Genomic DNA, 19,341 nt, shown 5'->3' with positions numbered 1-19,341 from the left:
TAACCTGGTTGCGTAAGTATGCACACCCTTAAACAAATACTTTCTTGAAGCACCTTTTGATTTTATTACAGCACTCAGTCATTTTGGGTAGGAGTCTATTAGCATGGCACATCTTGACATGACAATATTTGCACAGTCTTCTTTGCAAAAGCTCTCAAAATCTGTCAGATTGCAAGGACATCTCCTGTGCACAGCCCTCTTCATATCAACCCACAGATGTTCAATTGGATTCAGGTCTGGGCTCTGGCTGGTCTGGCTGGGCCATTCAAAAATCTTAATTTTCTTCTGGTGAAGCCATGCTTTTGTGGATTCGGACATGTGCTTTGGGTCGTTGTCATGCTGAAATTTGAACTTCCTCTTCATCTTCAGCTTTCTAACGGACGCACGAAGGTTTTGTGCCAAAATTGCCTGGTATTTGGAATTGTTCATAATTCCCTCAATCCTGACTAAGGCCCTGGTTCCAACTGAAGAAAAACAGTCCCAAAGCATGATGCTGCCACCACCATGCTTCAATGTGGATATGGTATTCTTTGGGTGGTGTGCAGTGTTGTATTTGCGCCAAACATACCTTTTGGAATTATGGCCAAAAAGTTCAACCTTGGTTTCATAAGACCATAACCCATTTTCCCAAGTGCTTTTGGGGGACTTGATGTTTGTTTTTGCAAACTTCAGCCAGGCTTGGATGTTTTTCTTTGTAAGAAAAGGCTTCCGTCTTGCCACCCTACCCCATAGCCCATTCATATGAAGAATACGGGGGATTGTTGTCACATGTAGCACACAGCCAGTACTTGCCAGAAATTCCTGCAGTTCCTTTAATGTTGCTGTAGGCCTCTTGGATGCCTCCCAGACCAGTTTTATTCTCGTTTTTTCATAAATTCTGGGGGGTCATCCAGTTCTTGGTAATGTCTCTGTTGTGCCATATTTTCTCCACTTGATGATGACTGTCTTCACTGTGTTCCATGGTATATCTAATGCTTTGGAAATTCTTTTGTACCCTTCTTCTGACTAATATCTTTCAACAATGAGATCCCTCTGATGCTTTGGAAGCTCTCTGCGGACCATGGCTTTTATACTGAGATGCAACTAAGAAAATGTGATGAAAATCCTACTTGAACAGCTGAACTTTATTTGTGATTAATCAGAGTCACTTTAAATGATGGCAGGTGTATAATGACTTCTATTTAACATGATTTTGAATGAGATTGGTTAATTCTGAACACAGCCACATCCGAAGTTATTAAAGGGTGTGCACACTTATACAACCAGGTTATTGTAAGGTTTTTATTTTTCATTTTTCCCCCTTGAAGATTTCAGTTTGTTTTTCAATTGAATTGTTCACATTATAGGTCACATTAAAAGTGGAGAAAGTTCTGACATTATTTATCTCTGTCTCATTCTTTTACATCACAAAAATCTGGCATTTTAACTGGGGTGTGTAGACTTTTTATATCCACTGTATATATTTTACGGAAATACATAATTCTTAATAATATTAAATTTGACTGTTGTGAAACAGTTTTTGCAGGGCAAAAGTACAATCTCGATATTAATGTTGTTAAACATTATACGTGTAGTCTCTAACAGCTGAATGGACATTGTTTCTATATTCTTTATTAACAGACGTAGTTTAACTATCATTTTTAAGCTCCCAATGTTTTACACAATTCACTTAAAAAAATAGTCCATTTCACTATGCTAAAACAATGTTTTTAAAAGGTGACAGATTGGACCATTATCAAAGTGGTTTACGATGGTGTTTGTACAAGGGTAGCAAAGTGACTGTCAACGCTTCACTTGCCCAGTTCTCACACCAACAAAACAAAGCCCTCTGGGTAATTATACCAGTCTATCGACTGGCCTTATCTTTCCACCAGCTGCCCAGTCTACCCTGCATTGGAACAACAGCCCACTGGACTGATGATCTGGATTTGTGGGGGTTTGATCGAGAGAAATACACAAGAGTTTGTTAGGGTAAATACACACACACACACACACACATACATACACACGCAGCACACAACCCTTAGAAAGAAAGGCTCACACCTGTTTATTTATACTTTAGCCGCGAGCCGAGATAGAAAACTGAAAGCTGGGGAAACCTTTTGGCTTAGCCTTAGATTACTTTCAAACGACGCAATGGTATATTAATGGGACGTCTTAATACAAGTGGGATGTGGGGTTTAGGTGTGATTCGTGGTTCGCTAGTAAGCCCCATGAAAGGTTATAGATGTATCCGAAATGGCATCCTACTCTACGAAGGACACCACCTTGTTTTAACCAGGGCACATTATATAGGGAGTGAAGTGGCATTTGGGCCACTGTTGTACAGCTCTAATGTCGATCGCGGTAGTCGAAGGGAGGGCTAAGCCATGTCAAACTGACCCTGTGGTGGATAGGCAATTGTATTGACCCCCCCCCATCCCCTCCAACCCAGCCCTCCTCCATCTATTGTAGTTAATCCATCCCAGAGCCAATCTCCCGGTCCTCTGAGCCTACAGTAATAGATCCTCGTGTCAGTTGCTAACGTGTCAGCACGTACTGTTGCCCTGTCACTAAACCGCCCTGTCACTAAACCACCCTGTAATAGCCTCCCACTCATGTAGAGCGACCAGCTCTGCGGTTCGGCGCTCGTCTCCGGGTCAGAACAGTTCCGCTGTAGACCGGCCCCCCACCATGGGCTAGCCCTGAGCTTTGGACTTGGGCCCAGTCGGTCTCTCTATTCACGTCCCTGCCCGCCTCGGTCAAGACGAAGTCTCACTTTCATTCGCCGGAGCTCAGGGTTGTCTGGGATGTGGAAGGGCTGCGTCACTAGTCTCCTGAGGTCCCAGGCCCGTTTGGAGGAGGATGAGGAAGCATACCTGTTGGTACGACACCCCTGGTCCCTCTCCTCTCCTCGGGCTTACTCTCTTTTCCCCTTCTCCTTGTCTGCAGATGGAGGGAGTGAGGACCTGGCTGATCCGCGCTCGCCCAGTCTAGACCATCACTACCAGCTGAGACACGCCAGTAAAGGTATTTAAATACACCACTCTGTGGGTAAAACCTGGCTCTTCCTCTCGTCTCTACATAATTTTCCACACTTCTACACACTTTTGTAAAAAAAAAAAATCTTTTCTTTCTTTTCCTCCTTCCAAATCTTTAGAGTAAGCCTCATAATAATCTTTTTCCTCCGTCACTTTGGTGTCTGCCTGGAGCAGACGATAGGTTTTTCTGGAGTCTGTTTAAAATGTTGTATTTTATAAGTTTATGGCAAAAGATTTAATTACTTCTGTAGAAGAACTGAAGCGCTCATTTGTTGGGGAGACAACACTACAGAAAATGTTTATGTTCCTTTTATGTTGCCTGTAATTTAGTTACCTGGAATTATTAACTAAAGCAGGGAGAGAATTTCTGTATTTGTTTGCCAGAAATATGGAGTTTATGGAGTTCTGCTTCCATACTATTTTATGCAAATAATCTTTGCTCAATGGATGGGCATCCTGGTGTTGACCTGTTTTCAGCTGAATGCTTCCATGTGTGGGTGTTTTGTTTGTGTGTTTTTGCGTCTGTATGTTTTGTTCTGTGAAGTGGCTCTTAAACCCTTCAAAATACCCGTCTCAACAATTCAACAAGTAGCGCTCAACAGCCCCCCTCCCCCCCCACTCCATGTGGACAGACATATAGACAGATTGACAGAAAGACAAGACCTGGACTGCCATGCTGAGGGAGGTGACCAGACCACTTCTGTTGATACAGTATGTGCCTCCACGATGGAATCTCTCAGGCCAAGCTGAAACAACAGAGCCAGTGTGTGTGTGTGTGTGTGTGTGTGTGTGCGTGTGTGCGTGCGTGTGACAGTATTAGCGGTCCCAGCTGCTGCAGTCTCATTGTCACGCGGACACACCGCCCTCCGTGGAGACTAGCGGATGTTGTTATTGAGCCCTGTCCGTTAATGGCTCCTGTTCTCTGGTCTCCGCCATGACACACACCTGATGTTTTCCATTGGCAAGTTGGTTTTACAGCTCCGTCTGTCTGGTGGGACGGGCCCCTCCGGGCTGTGCCTGGGTAGAACTGTGTGGAGGACTGTTTAAATGCCAGTGGGCCGTGGAGTGTGAGAATGAGCCAGGTTCTTGGAGCGAGGTGTTGATGTGGTTTAGACCGTGATTCCTGACTCCAGGCCTTGGGGAGCCAGAGTGCTGCTGATGTCATCCCTGTCCTTTACACCTGGGCCGCCTGATAAATACAATGAACTAGTATAAGTAGAATAGAGAGGCCGCAGTCCTCCAGGTCCCTGGACTGGGAGTTGAGAAGCCTTTGTTCAGAGATAACTGCTTTGCATTTTTTGGGGGCTCATCCATGGTGGGGTAGTTTTTAAATAATGGCTTCTCTCTTTTCCGGCTCTGTATTTTGGATGCTCTGAGAAAAGTCCTGAAAGACATGGGAGATTACTGGTTTCTGGTATGTTGTTGCGGAGTGAAACAGGGAAGCGGGGAGACATCCTGTCATGTAAGCAGCACGTGGTTCTTGTATGACTGCAGGGCAATAACCACTGGGTCAGGTCTTGCAGACCCCAGTCAACAACCCCACAATAATGTGACAGTTTGCCAGGGTTCCATATTCACTGTGCTTTTGGGGGAACCCGCGACTGTGCACCCTGCTCCCAGCAGGAGGTGCACTGTCAGCACATTTAAAACGCCTCATAAACAAGGCATAATGCAACATAACGCAACATAAAGGCGCAAATAGCTGCCCGTAAGCTTCCTTGAATAACTCTTTATACTGTCGTGAAATATGAAATGAGACACGAAATACATGCGCGGAACGCCGTGCCACTTTGCTGCGACGTTGACCACTCTGTTTCCTCCTGCAGGTGGGAGTATAGACAGCGACGGTGTCTTCGAGGGCGACCTCCCGGGCCTGCCTTTCTCTGCGACCGAGGGCATGCAGCACATCCGCATCATGGAGGGCGTGTCGCGCTCCCTGCCCTCCTCCCCGATGCTCACCCACCAGACCGTCAGCGTCCGACTGCAGCCCGCCAAGAAGCACCCAGGTACTGGTGACAGAGTTATAGACTGCACCTTGGAAGCACATCTTGCCGTAAGCTAAGCCAGCTGCCTGTCCTTTCCCTTTCGGAGTTTGGTTAAGCAACCATATGGTGGCGCTCACTGGTGTGGGAATGTCTTGTGTGGTCATTCAAAACGAGCTGCCGAGAAGCCAAACAGTGGGGCGCTTACGTCAGTGATCACGGATATCGGTCTCCTATGGCGTACCAAAGTGCTCCAGGCCTGACTGATGGTTGGTCTGGAACGGCTGATATGAGCTGTCTGTCTCTACTGCTTGTATTTGACCTTGTCACTTTCCCGCCGCTAACCAATCACCGACCGCACTCATCCCACTCATCTCTGACCAAATGAGAATATTGAACACCAGTTTGTCTCCTCCCTGTCTCTCTAACTCTCTTCTCATTAACAGCCTATAATTGATTTCTGCATTGTCATTGCACTTTAGCAGCCTATTGTGGCTGGCAATTCAAGGCATGAAATGAACTTGGAAAAATATGGATTGTAGTAACTGGGGAAACGTAGAAATACATAAATGGAGCATCATGCAGCTGATTGCCGTGAGTGTGTGGGCATTTGAAGTGTTATTCAACATTCACCACTAGGGAGCAGCGCACCACTCTCTCTTGACTAGTTGTATCGTTAACCCCCTCCGCTACGCTGCGGCGTGTTATGAACATTATACAGAATCATTTATTCATGGAAACGTTGCCTTTTAAGAGCCGTCATCTTCACCAGTGTGGTTGCAGCTTGCTACAGCTGGAGAGGCTTTTTGTTGTTGCCGACCAGAGCTGAATTGGAGGGAATGGGGCCTGGAAATTAGATTTCACAGCAAGCCAGTCTTGACCACCAAATCTGTTTATATTACATTCTCACATTCCTCTTTTGATTCTCCACTATATTCTCTTCCCTCCCTCTTTTTCTCACTCATTCCCTCCGTCTCCTTCACTCTCTCTCTTTCCCTCTCTCATTCTCATTCTCACTCTTCCCTTCCCTCTCATGTCTCTCCTATTCTCTGTCCCTTCTCTCCTTTTATCTCTCTCTGTTTTCTCTCCTACCCTCTCTTTCTTTCCATCCCTTACTCCTATTTCTCACCTCTTTCTCCTTCCCACACTCTCCTCTCTCCTCCCTCTACTCTTCTCTCTCCTCTCTTTTCTTACTTCTGCCTAAATGTCCTCAATCTCCTTCTCTACCTCCTTCTCTTTGCCTCCACTCCTTTTCCCTCTCGGTGTTTGCAGAGCATTCAGACAAATTTAACGACCATACTTTCATCTGTGTGAATCAAAGGGAATGCTGGGAGCTTCATTGTGTACGCCGCTATCTTGACAACGGTTGTCGTAGGGAGAAACGCTGCTGTTGTTGTTCAAGAATAGCTTGATTAATGACAGAGGCGAGTCTCTGTTTCCCTCAGTTATGCAAGTCCTTATCTCCCAGTTTGGGTGGGAGGTCTCTGATTGTGTCGACACGCACAGTCAGTCAGTCAGTGAATGATTTAGTGCTTGCCTTGTTATTAAAATATATGATTATCCTTTGCTCTGTTAATGTATGCCAATTACATGTTGATAGCGATGAGGCTGCTGACGCCGCCGCAATGTGTTTTGGGGAGGCGACACGGGAATTGGAGATTCTCATTACTTTAATTTGATACTCCTCCGTGTGCTAACCGAGCTCTGTGGCTGCACGATTGTTTTCACACGGTATATTTTACCTCCGCATAATGACTCCAACTGCATCAGCAGGACGGCCATGCGCCGCTGCAACCAACATTCTGGGGTGCAGCCCGGGCACCTGTTCATTTGTTCTGCTAAACGGAAATAAACCGACTTTCTCTGCTTTTTGTCAATATGTTTTTTTAGCTGCCCGGCAGTCAGAGGCGGGCAGTGGTAGCTGCAGCACCAAAGCAGGCATGGTGTCACGTGTGCGCCCAGCCTCCTTCTCACTCTCTAATTAATTCAGCCCAGTGCCACTCCCAGCACTGTCTGTCAGTGCCAAGTCACAGGACGGGCAGCATGGGCATCTGAGGCCGTCGCAAATGGCACCCTTTTCCCTATATAGTGCCCTGTTTAATACCCGGCTCCGCAGGGCTCCGGTCACAAATAGTGCGCTACGTGTGTTGTAGGCTGCCTTTTGGAATGCGTGTCAAATGCCGTGCAACTCCCAGCACCCTCGGGAACCGGCAGCAGGATCGGGCGGAGCTGGTCTTCAGCCTAGCTGGCTGCACTTTGATGGCCCCTGGAAGGCCTTCCTTGCCCCATCCCTACTGTAATTTCCCCCCAACTGTCCCTCATCCTCTACAACCTGAGCCAGACCTGTCCCCAGCCTCAACCCCCCCTCCCGCCCCTGCATAGTCCGTCCGTCCGTGTGTGTCGTCCCCCCCCCCGCATTGATTGGTCTCACAGAGCTGGTGGTGAGCGAGCTACTTAGGTAGAGCCGGACGGGCCTTATTCAACCCCGTGGTTCCAGGTGGAATGAAAACCCTCAGAAAGCAGCAATGACCTTCTTAGGGAAATCAATGAGCTTTTGATTTAATCCCCTCCAGCCTCTCTGCCTGTGTCGAGGTTTGGCCCAGGGGGTCCCAGCTACTCTGAACCCTACTTGTGAAATGGATTGGAGGAGCGGGCAGGAGGGCAGGGCTGGCAGAGGGTTCCCTATGGCTCTACCCCTTTACAGAGCTCCTGCTTTTCCCGGTCCCAAATGGCATCCTAATCCCTCCACATTGCACAACTGCCAGTGCTGTGTGCAAAGGTCACGTGGGTCACAGGGAGTAGGGTAGCATTTGGAACATCCGTAGGGTCCGCAGCAGGAAATGCCATGCTGCCTTTGGTCCAGAGGATCACAAGCCAAGACGGTTGTCTCTCGTAGAGGGTTGTGAATACTGGGCAGCAGACAGCAACATCCATTAGCTTCAGAGGAGCACAGTGGTGACCTGTCTGTTTTGGCCTCAAACACTCAGCATTGATTCCACTGCTGTTGTGTTGTTTGATCTGCGCCATCATGCTGCTAATCTGCTGGACCGTGTATCTTGGTCGGCTCTGGAACGGCTCGGGAGTTGACACACATGAAATCGATAACACATAAACACATCTTAAAGGGGTAAAACACCCCAAAACAAACAATTCTGTGATATACATGCTACATGATGTTATATGTTATAATATGTTGAACATTTTGAAGATATTCAGCATGTCATAGTTATTAGAAGTTAGCAACAGTATGTGGCATTTGTTTTGCGGAAATATGTTGAGACTATGCATTTATTGCTCTAGACTGACTGGTTAAAACCATTCATACCTCATTGTCTAGGTCTTGAAAGTGTATCTAGATAATAATAACAAAATCAGTATCAGCATGTGAGTTAAAAGTGCCCTTCTCCACTTGGTTAAGAACGTGTTTCTAGCTCAAAACTATGTTTATCAGGTTGCTGTGGCAACCAAGTCTTCAGGCATGCAAATGCCACCCGGCTTTGTTTCATTGTAGTGGAGGACGAAACGATAGTAATCTGACAATGAGCTCTATACTTTCAGGGAAATGCTAATAATATTTTATCATTCCGATTTAAAAAAAGTATGTCCATATCTACTGGCTTGTTTGTCAATTTGGAGATTCAGGTCATTGTTTTATTTTAAAAGCATTATGAAATGTGATGGAGTGTTATCCACCATCTCCAGTGACCAGAATGTATAGCTATACAACACAATTGCCTGTTTTCACAGATGGATCACTTCGAAGTTAAATCATGATGAAATATATTAGTGTACACGGTTCTAAAACACAGACTTTCAACAGATTGATGGGAGTTTCTTTGTTGATTTGTGTTTTTGCAGGTGGATAACCCCTTTAAATGGCCAATGAGCCCTGCCACAGGCTCATATCTTACTGAGTTCTTAAATAAGAAGCATTTTTCATTTGTATGTCTAATTACACCGCTATATAGTCTCAAAATATCATCATTCTGACTGTGGTTGCATCATAGTATTGAAATTCAACACTACTGTTGTTTGCTCCTTGGGGTTTAAGGCCGGGTGTCTCTGTAAAGCACTTTGTGACAACTGCTGTTGTAAAAAGGGCTTTATAAATACATTTGATTGATTGATTGATAGCTATCAAAACTATGAAAAGTAGCATAGTTGTGTCAAAATACTTTGACCCTGCTTTTCTATGCTTGTGATCCACATAAAACAAAACAACAGTTGACTCTGACCTCTTTCGTATGGAGGACCAGAACTGCCAAAATCTAAAATAAATAAATAAATGTCATCTCATCTCAAAAGAAATATATTTATACATAAAAATAAATGTAATGATATATGTATTAATCAATATATTTTCCCTGTTTATTTATTTCCTAAATCATATATTTCTGTATTTCCATATTTGTTTATTTCTGTATTTCCTTGTCTTTAAGCTACTGAGGGGCTGTCAGTCAAAGTGTGTCACAGTGTTAGCTTACTCCAATTGGTTGATAGGTAACAGAGTGCAAAGATCGACTTTACATGCCTTGCTTGCTTTGACTATGTTAGTACCCAAATGGCAACATACAGCGAAGACTGAGCTAACCTGGCTTGGGTCATCGCCTTGATTTTTACATCACCTTGATTTTTAGATTTTTGATTTGAGTATACCAACATATTTAAAATGTTGGTATACCAACATATTTACTTCAGCCTACGTAACTCTTTTCAAATCCAACCCGATTAAAAGGTATGAATAATTGCATTTAAAACAGCTTGCTATAAAACCCTGCAGACTGACTCTTAAGTACACAGGCAGCATTTACCACCATTAGGGAGGAAGCGCAGGTGAACAGTAACTTTTGTCTTACATTGCAGACTGCAATAATGTTAGAAAGCTTGGTAGGCTGCTGCTGTTGGACTTGACATTAAAATAAATTGGTTCTTAATCTTAATGCTAAGCATGTGTCTAATAGCTAAATTAATGTGTTTTAATGAAGCCACTTAGAAGGCATGACTAAAGTTCATAACTATCAACCAAACTGCAGAAAAACAAAAGGTTAAATAACTGAGCCATGAGACAGGCATTTAGTTTGGGCAATCCCCGAATATACAAATCTGTATTTGTTGGTAGTGGGCCGGTCCAGGATGTAGCTTTCACTGCAACAAGACAGGTTAATCCCAGTGGAGGATGTCTTTTAGATTTTTCAAAATCATACATGTTTAGCGAATTACCTCAACTGTATGTAATGTTCATTCTGAGCTCTTCAAATTCCTTTGAATTCTTATTATTAACTTCATAATTTAAATTAAAACGATAATGTCCATAGCTTTGCTACCAGCAACGGTTCATTACAGGATTTGTTTTAGCAGGCTTGCCTAACTTGATCAAAACAGAACTAGTCCATTCTGAAGACCTCTCCTAAATAGTGATTGGGCAATATCCAACACATGCACAACATGGGAATGCACCAAGGATCTAAAATAGCACTCACGGTCTTCTGATTCAATCTCTCTCTCTTTGCGCTTGACTGCTACTGCTGACTGTTAAAGTCCCACCCCCTCATTAGCTTAAAGACAAGGAAATACTGAAGTAAATACAGAAATTAAGGAAATAAGTAAATACATAAATAAATGTATTACAGGGTTTTGTTTGTCATTTACCAGGTTTTTCCCCCAGTGGTTTCTGGGTTTTGTATTCTATGCTTAATTTGCGTAATTCGTTCCACCTGTTTAGTGCACCTATTTATTCTGTCAGTCTCAGTTTCTTGTGAGGTATTTTTGATTTCGTAAGACATACTAAGCATGTTACTCTTGTGATTTTCGCCTACTAGTTATTTGACCTTAGCTTAAACCTTGACCTACCTGACCATTTGACGATTTTGTACCTTTGCCTTCTCTTTGATAACCAGTTCTTGACTAAGCTGGTCTGGACTACGATTTACCTGCATTGCCCTTTGGATTATCTGTACTGAATGAATACCTCTACCAAGGCTCTGGATTTGGAACCACTGCTTTCTCTTTGTCTAATAATAACATTAATACCTTAAAAGTCCTAACAAACGACTGAAATAAAAAAGTCACTCAGAGGAAAAGGAATCATGATTCTTTAATTAGTTGAGTAATGAATGGTTCGCAAAATGCACATAAAGGGCTAATTGGTGGTTTATTAGACTGTTGTTCAATGCGTTGTTGTAATCTATAATTGGTTGTTTGTAGCCTGTTTTATGAGTTGTGATTTTTTTTTGGGTTGTTTTTTTAGCTTGTTTGTTTATGTGTTATTGTATTCCCTGATTTGTTGTTGGTTAGCCTGTTTTTTTATGTGTTGTTGTAATCTCTGATTGGTTGTTTGTTAGCCTGTTGTTTTATGTGTTTTTGTAATCCCTGATTGGTTGTTTGTTGCTTAATAACAAACTGGCAGGCTGGCTCTTTCTACTGAGATGTAGGTTTCATCCCAAGTGGCCGCCTATTCCCTAGGGTTTTCTATATACTATAATCGGGTGTTATTCGGGACGCAGAGCCAGAGCCTGCTGATTGATTGGGCTCACTCCACTCTGAAACTATTAACGGTATTATTTCAACATCTCTCTCCTTCTATCACACAGCCTTCCACTAATGAATGACAGCTGGAAATCAATAGGATTAGAGATTAATGTTTATTTCCTTCCCCATGGATTTCAATGTTAAGATGGAACATTATTGCTTTTGCCCTTCAAAGCTCCGGAACAGACCTTATGGTATTACAGCTACACCCCCCCCCTCCCCTTGTATTGTATCTTTGCTCTCCCACCCTCACTGCAATTACACTGCTATTATTAGTCAATCTGAAATCCATTGTCTCTGCGCTCTTTACTCTGCATCCACTGTACCATTATAGCAACTTTAGGTAAGCCATTGATCAGTAGCCATTTTCTGTCAGTTTCTGCTTTCCCAAAGCCGTTCCGTGTGCCGTACCCTGACCTCAGTGTGGGTGTGTGTGGCGAGGTGCGGCCGTCTACAGTATGTGTGAATTACTGAGCTAAGCTGTTCCGTAGGACCTCCCCAGGCCATTGAGGGAGAAGCAAGGCCATGACCTTGTCCTCTGTGTGTGGCTCAAGCCATTTCTACATTTCCATGTCCTCTGAATCTCACCGCTCCTTCTCCACACCCAGGGCCCCTCCTACCTCGTCCCGGACAAGCGCAGTCATTTGTTCCGCCGAATGGAAATGTGACATTTTCAGCTCCTCTGACTTTTCACAGGTGGCGGGGGAAAAAAACAAGAGAAGGTTAAGTTGTGAAAAGGTACGGTAATAGTTATAATGGAATAAAATGTCATAAGAACTGGCTCAGTGGACCTGAACTGAGGAAGTCAGTGCCTACGCCTTGGCCTGCATCCAGAATCCAAACCCAGTGTTCGGATTCTGACCCGAACCCGCAGTCTGTTTGGCTCAAGTCTGTAGTGGTCCTTTATATAGGGAACGGGGAGACATTTCTGCCTCGTTGTTGGGTTTTTTCCTTCCCTGTGCTGTTCAGATGTCACCCGCTGTTTGCTTCATAAGCTCGTAGGCTTTGTCGATACTGTATGGATGCAATGATTTCATGATTGTATGATTTCACTGTTGAGGCTAGGAAACACATACAGCATAATGTGCATGAACGTATCTCATTGAAGTGATGTGACTTGTGTTGGTCTTTTGAAATTCCACTGTATTCCAAGATTGAGGGATTGCGGTCCATTAAGGTAAGCTATAAATAGATAAGCTATAAATAGCTAACAAACACTCTTATCAGTAGACAGGGAAGCGTTTATCTGCATTGAGATTATCAAGATAACTCAATGGTTGTAAATAGACTGTTGTGTGTCAGTTTTCTAATACATTTAGAAAACTGACACATGACACCGTTTTCTAATGCAGGATTGAAGGTCTGTGCTGAGACCTGCTATATGTGATGAACCTATACAGATCATGAACTAGCCTGAATTTTTTGTTTTGTTCCACGATTTAGATAGTATGTACAGATTAAACTTGAGTGAACTTTAACAGCAGAAACACTGAAGTCATACAGTAATGTTAAAGGGTTCTGAATTGTTCCTCCCAATTCTCTAATAGATCTTTGCTGCTACGTCTACCGAGAACAGTACACATAATAATGTTGTTTAGGGCTCTTTTATAACAAAGAATTTGAGTGGGTGAAAAATAGAGAAAGCCAAAGAGAGAGAGAGATTGAGATTTTTTAGACTGTCATGGACCATCAGATTGAATCAACATATTCTGCCCAAGTTTTTTACATATCTTTAGGCCAACAACAGAGCCTCCGCGTCCATTGAATCTATTTTAACCCCGCCGCTAGCCAGAGACAAAGGAAATAACTGACCCTGTGGATGGATGATAAGGAGTAAATAGAGAGAATGTCTATATAAAAATGGCTGCATCTGTAGGGCAATGACTTTCAAGGGTAAAACAAGGACAGGCAGGCAGGCGCCGGAAGTCTTTGGGCCAAGAGGAGATGGTCTAATATTTTCACGGCGAACCCGTCTCCCCGTAGAAGATCATGTTTTGGTTTCTACACAGTCCGTCCCGGAGCTTCTCCCCGCCGATAACCAAGAAATAGTGTCCCTCTAACACAACCCTGTTTCATTCCATCTACCCATACCCCTCTGCTCTCCTCCCTCCCTCCCTCCCTCCCTCCCGGTCCTCCCGCTGGTTGCCATGACAACAGCAGCACTGCGCCATTCATCTGCCTGTGTCGAGAGGAGACCTGGGCTCTCTTGTTCCCGTGGAGCCAGCAGCGCCTCTCACAATTATACATATATCCAGCTAAAGCTAGTCACGGACCCATACGGAACAGGAGCTCGCAGTCCTTCTACCTTTCCGCCTGTCCCTCTGCTTGCGTTTCAGGAAGGTCTTGGGTGTGGGGGGGGGGGTTTTGGAAGGAGAAAACCGGCTGCCTGGCAGAGAAGCCATCAAAGAGAATGTCACCTCAGAGTCCCTTTCTCTCTCCCTAGTGGCAGAGTGGCTGCTGCCTGGGTGCCCCACTCCTCCTCCTCCCCCTTTTTCCTTCTCCTCTCGCTCCTCCCGCCACCCTGCCGTATCTGCCTCCTGCCCCCGTATCGTTTACCTCGACTGAATCGATCGGACTGAACGGCACCAGCAGCGCCGAGACACTCGGAGGATTACTGAGACAGAAAAGGGAGAGATCCTCTTTTCTCCCCCCACCTGCCTGTGTCGCCGCGTGGGTACCAACCAGGTGCTGGTGTTGGTTCTGGATGAACTGGTCTTCCTTCAGGGAGGAAGGTCCGTTTCGGTTGCTGGACGTGGAAGGAGGGGAACCAGGTCCATATTCCGGCCGTCCAGAATCATGCAGGATCTGGTTTGAGAATGGTGAGCCTCCACACCAGCTAGGGATGGGCATGGTTATTCCAACGTTGGCATTCCAGCACCTGTGCAACGACTCATTTAATGGAGAGAGAGAGAGAGAGAGAGAGAGAGAGAGCGGTGTGCAAGGGACAATTCTGAGGGCAAGTTTAGCACTGAGAAAGCTCTGTGTAAATGAAATGGTCCTTGTGACCTTGTTACGTACAAGGATGTAGCATAACAGGTCTGCTGTACCTCAGATGGTACTGTCCAAGTTAGCAGGCTTTCTGGAGGGTCAGTGTGTAGGAGTAGAGTGGATGGATTTGTCATAGACTTGAATGTTGTCATTGGTACACCAGGCTGTGCTTAAGAGGGGAGAGAGGGGGTCGCTGTGGCTGTAATCAGAATGGAGGCTCAAGGACCAGTGAATCAACAAGAGTGCAATACTGAAGTGTTTTTCCTGCGAGTTTGTCTTGTTTCATCCGTCAGCGTGGGTAGACATTGACTCGTCTCTGAGTGTGTGTGTGTGGTGTGTGTGTGGTGTGTGTGTGTGTTCAGCCTCTAACTGGGTACTGGTGGGCGGTTGCTGGTGCTCACCATTTAGGGCCCTTCTCAGTGTGTGTGTGTGTGTGCGTGCGTGCGTGCGTGCACATCTGTCTGTTACGTCCATGTATGTCATGTGAACAGGTGGAAGTAGTCGGCTAGGTAGGTTGTCCCTGGTCCGCTTCGTCATTGGAACGTTGTTGGCTGGTGTGTATCAGAATGTGTGAGACGTCATGTCTTCCTTCCTGCCATCAGCTCCATTAGAGCTGCCTGCCCGCCTCTCTCTCGGGGGATAGCTAGCTAGCTGGTGTGAACAACAGAACGGAGTGTCTCAATAGTAAGAGGGATGTCTGTAGCATGAGAAGTAGCTCATCATTAGCAGCGGCTGCATCTGGTGGTCTCAGGTGAAGGAAGGCGTTTGATGGACACGCGCGCACGCCATCGACAGACAGGTTTCAGATGAGTTAGACCTACCTAGCTACACACACACACCCACACACACACACACACAACCAGGAGTTAGCTGCTAGGATTGCCTCCTGTTGAGAGCTGTGGCGAGGCTACTTGTTGTTTTTCAGGAATAGTATTACTTTTATAATGTTTCTGTTTCCATGTTGTCTATGAGGTCCATTTTATAGACCAGGTTGTGCAAGAGAAAAATGTCTAATCACTGAGGACTAATGTACTTACTTTAAATATTACATTATTTTAAATAAACTCTTTTAAGCTTTTGACTTCAACGTCTGCCTCCAGTTTGACGACAAAACACATACATATTGTTGTGTAAAATACAACTTAAGGATATTTGAAGCTGTATTCATTTAAATGTATGTTTATTATTAAAGATAATGTTTAACAGCATCATCATTCTATTCTATTTTAAGGATTTTGCATATTTTATATATGATAAAGCCACATAGAGAGCTACAGGTAATTACAGTTTTATGATAAAACAGAGACTGGACACTCTTAAATAGATTACATAGGTAACACAAAATAATTAAAATGATATACAAATATGGATTATTGTATTTTACTCACAATTTTGAGATGTTAGGATATGTATTAGCATAAAGTTAACAAAGATAAGCTCTGTATGTTTTGGTGTGTGCGTGTGTTTACTGCTGTCAAAGCAGACGGGCAGCTCACCTCACTGTCTGTGACATGATTACATCACAGGGCTTCATTCTCATTCTCTCCGCCTGCCATCTTGGATTGGCATAATGTTGAAGGATGTGCATCTGTCACTCGGCATTATCCCTGTTATGATGAAAGTTATGCTGCGGAGAGATAGAGAAATGCAGATAGGATTTATCTACAGGTCCTTGATTCTTCAGAGTATTGTTAAAGACAATGATGGGGCAATAAAGTGAATGGAATTTGCATGTGTATTAATCATCTTTGCAGATTTTGTTTTTTAGTGCTTTAGTTTGTGTCCACCAATTGTAACAAAGCCAGGTCTCTGTGAAACCAAGGCAGCATCAGTGTTATTTTGAAGGAATACTGTGTTGGTTCACCGGTCTCTATTGGACCATATGAGCTTCAGACAGATATCACGAATACTATGTTTCATCAGAAAACAACTAAATGTAACCAAAGTGGCATGTTTGTCTGTGTAATTGAAATGTCTGTTGTTTGTTTTCAGTACAAAGCTTTGCATTCTTTTTTCAGAAGAAATCTGTGTAGTCTGTTTTCTGTAGAAACCTGTGTTGTCTGTTTTCAATAGAAATCTGTGCTTTCTATTTCTATTAGAAACCTGTTATCTGTTTTCTGTAGAAACCTGTGTTGTCTGTTTTTAGTTTAAACCTGTGTTGTCTGTTTTTAGTTGAAACCTGTGTTGTCTGTTTTTAGTTTAAACCTGTGTTGTCTGTTTTTAGTTGAAACCTGTGTTTTTTGTTTCCATTAGAAACCGGTATTCACTGTCTTTTCGAGCCTGTGTTTGTTTTCACCAGAAACTTGCGTTTGTTTTTGTAATACAAAGCTTTGTTGTCTATTTTCAGTAGAACATTTTGTTGTCTGTTTTCAGTAGAAACCTGTGTTGTCTGTTTTCAGTAGAAACCTGTGTTGTCTGTTTTCAGTAGAAACTTGTGTTGTCTGTTTTCAGTAGAAACCTGTGTTGTCTGGTTTCAGTAGAAATCTGGGTATGATTGTGGTAAACTAGTTGTTGGTCAGCTGACTTGCAAATCCAAACCCATAAAACCTCTAGGATGTTCTGTATGTAATTCCTCAATTTCTCTGCAATTTCTGCTCAGCAATCCCCTAATCAGACGTCCGACATCTAGATTCTGTATACCAAACCAAAGTTGACTGAACGAATATCTGAAAACAGTATGAAAAGTGAGATATCTAATTTCCTGTTTTTTTTAATGGTGATAGACAAAAGTACAACTGCCTGTCCAAATTAATTTAAATGTAATTTGGTTATCAAAGAATTACTAGAGAGCAGAAAGTGGATTCTATTCTCTTTATAAAGTGACAACGCCTGGGTTGGTTCTGGCATGTTGGAGTTTCTTACCCATCCTTTTCAGTACTCAATGCTGATCAGAAAGCAAGCCGCTGAGAGAGACTGGCTGTGGCCCAAATGACACCCTATTGCCTACTTCATAAGGCTGTTTAAAATTGTACCATTCAGGAAATAGGGTGCATGTTGGGACACCGCCACAGTCTCCATAGAAGAGTGGGCACAGTCTGTACGCTGTGATACCCCAGTCATAAATCAACCGCTCTCCTGTAAAACCCTCACTTTGTCTCTCAGATTGAAAGGTTAGAACAGGAATCTCATTATGTTTCCTGGCTGGTGGAGTGGCAAGGAGGTGGGGGTTGTTGAAAAGTACCGGGCTCCTGTCAAGTCCAACTGTAACCTCAGTGTCACCGTGGTAACACAACTCTTCAGCCTTTACGTTGCCATACAGGTTAATGTAATATATATTGGAATATATAACTTTTCTGTGCCTTTAAATAGAGTTGGAAAGGAAATTAATTGATTGTGGATAAATTGGGTTTAAAATAGTGCAAGTCTAGATGGTGCTGTGGAATTTAAATGAAACCCTTTAGTAGGGGTCAGTGTATATACATATACAGTGGGGCAAAAAAGTATTTAGTCAGCCACCAATTGTGCAAGTTCTCCCACTTAAAAAAATGAGAGAGGCCTGTAATTTTCATCATAAGTTCACTTAAACTTATAATTTTATGAATTTATTGGTAAATTGTGGTGGAAAATAAGTATTTGGTCAATAACAAAAGTTAATCTCAATACTTTGTTATATACCCTTCGTTGGCAATGACAGAGGTCAAACGTTTTCTGTAAGTCTTCACAAGGTTTTCACACACTGTTGCTGGTATTTTGGCCCATTCCTCCATGCAGATCTCCTCTAGAGCAGTGATGTTTTGGGGCTGTCGCTGGGCAACACAGACTTTCAACTCCCTCCAACAATTTTCTATGGGGTTGAGATCTGGTGACTGGCTAGGCCACTCCAGGACCTTGAAAGGCTTCTTATGAAGCCACTCCTTCGTTGCCCGGGCGGTGTGTTTGGGATCATTGTCATGCTGAAAGACCCAGTCATGTTTCATCTTCAATGCCCTTGCTGATGGAAGGAGGTTTTCACTCAAAATCTCATGATACATGGCCCCATTCATTCTTTCCTTTACACGGGTCAGTCGTCCTGGTCCCTTTGCAGAAAAACAGCCCCAAAGCGTGATGTTTCCACCCCCATGCTTCACAGTAGGTATGGTGTTCTTTGGATGCAACTCAGCATTCTTTCTCCTCCAAACACGAAAAGTTGAGTTTTTACCAAAAAGTTATATTTTGATTTCTTCTGACCATATGACATTCTCCCAATCCTCTTCTGGACCATCCAAATGCTCTCTAGCAAACCTCAGACGGGCCTGGACATGTACTGGCTTAAGCAGGGGGACATGTCTGGCACACTTTGATACTTTGGTCCCAGCTCTCTGCAGGTCATTTACTAGGTCCGCCCATGTGGTTCTGGGATTTTTGCTCACCGTTCTTGGGATCATTTTGACCCCACGGGGGATCTTGCGTCCAGGACCGAGGGAGATTATCAGTGGTCTTGTATGCCTTCCATTTTCTTATAATTGCTCCCACAGTTGATTTCTTCACACCAAGTAGATGACCAAATACTTATTTTACCGAGGAAAAGTGTACCTATGATGAAAATTACAGGCCTCTCTCATCGTTTTAAGTGGGAGAACTTGCACAATTGGTGGCTGACTAAATACGTTTTTGCCCCACTGTATGTTATTTCATCTTTATTTGACCAGGTAAGCTGTTGAGAACAAATAGTCATTTATAAAGACGACTTGGCCAGAGGCATAACAATTGCACGACAACACATTTTAAACATCAGTGCAGTCAAGAACTCTATGTACAATGAGATCAATGAAGGACGCAAATGATGAAGTAATACATATATACATATGGAGGAAGAGCTTAGCAGCATCAATTAAACATATATA

General features: G+C 43.7%; 1 protein-coding gene across 8 annotated transcripts in view; it reads left to right on the top strand.

The window, feature by feature from the left end:
• tanc2b (tetratricopeptide repeat, ankyrin repeat and coiled-coil containing 2b) overlaps positions 1-19,341 on the top strand; it is a 165,759-nt gene that overhangs the window by 86,805 nt on the left and 59,613 nt on the right. For 5 of the 8 annotated variants that reach the window (XM_034292070.1, XM_034292072.1, XM_034292071.1 and 2 more), the window contains 2 exons: positions 2,932-3,009; positions 4,847-5,026. In XM_034292070.1, coding sequence (XP_034147961.1) covers positions 2,932-3,009; positions 4,847-5,026 — 258 coding nt within the window. Of the gene's footprint in view, positions 1-2,931; positions 3,010-4,846; positions 5,027-13,713; positions 14,350-19,341 lie in introns of those variants that run through there. The other 3 variants (XM_034292077.1, XM_034292073.1, XM_034292076.1) reach the window with 2 other exon arrangements.

The sequence above is a fragment of the Esox lucius genome, chromosome 5, assembly GCF_011004845.1.
Source record: "Esox lucius isolate fEsoLuc1 chromosome 5, fEsoLuc1.pri, whole genome shotgun sequence".
Classification (NCBI taxonomy): Eukaryota; Metazoa; Chordata; class Actinopteri; order Esociformes; family Esocidae; genus Esox; species Esox lucius.
Note: the sequence above shows the minus strand (reverse complement) of the source record. Positions and strands in the feature narration are given on the sequence as shown.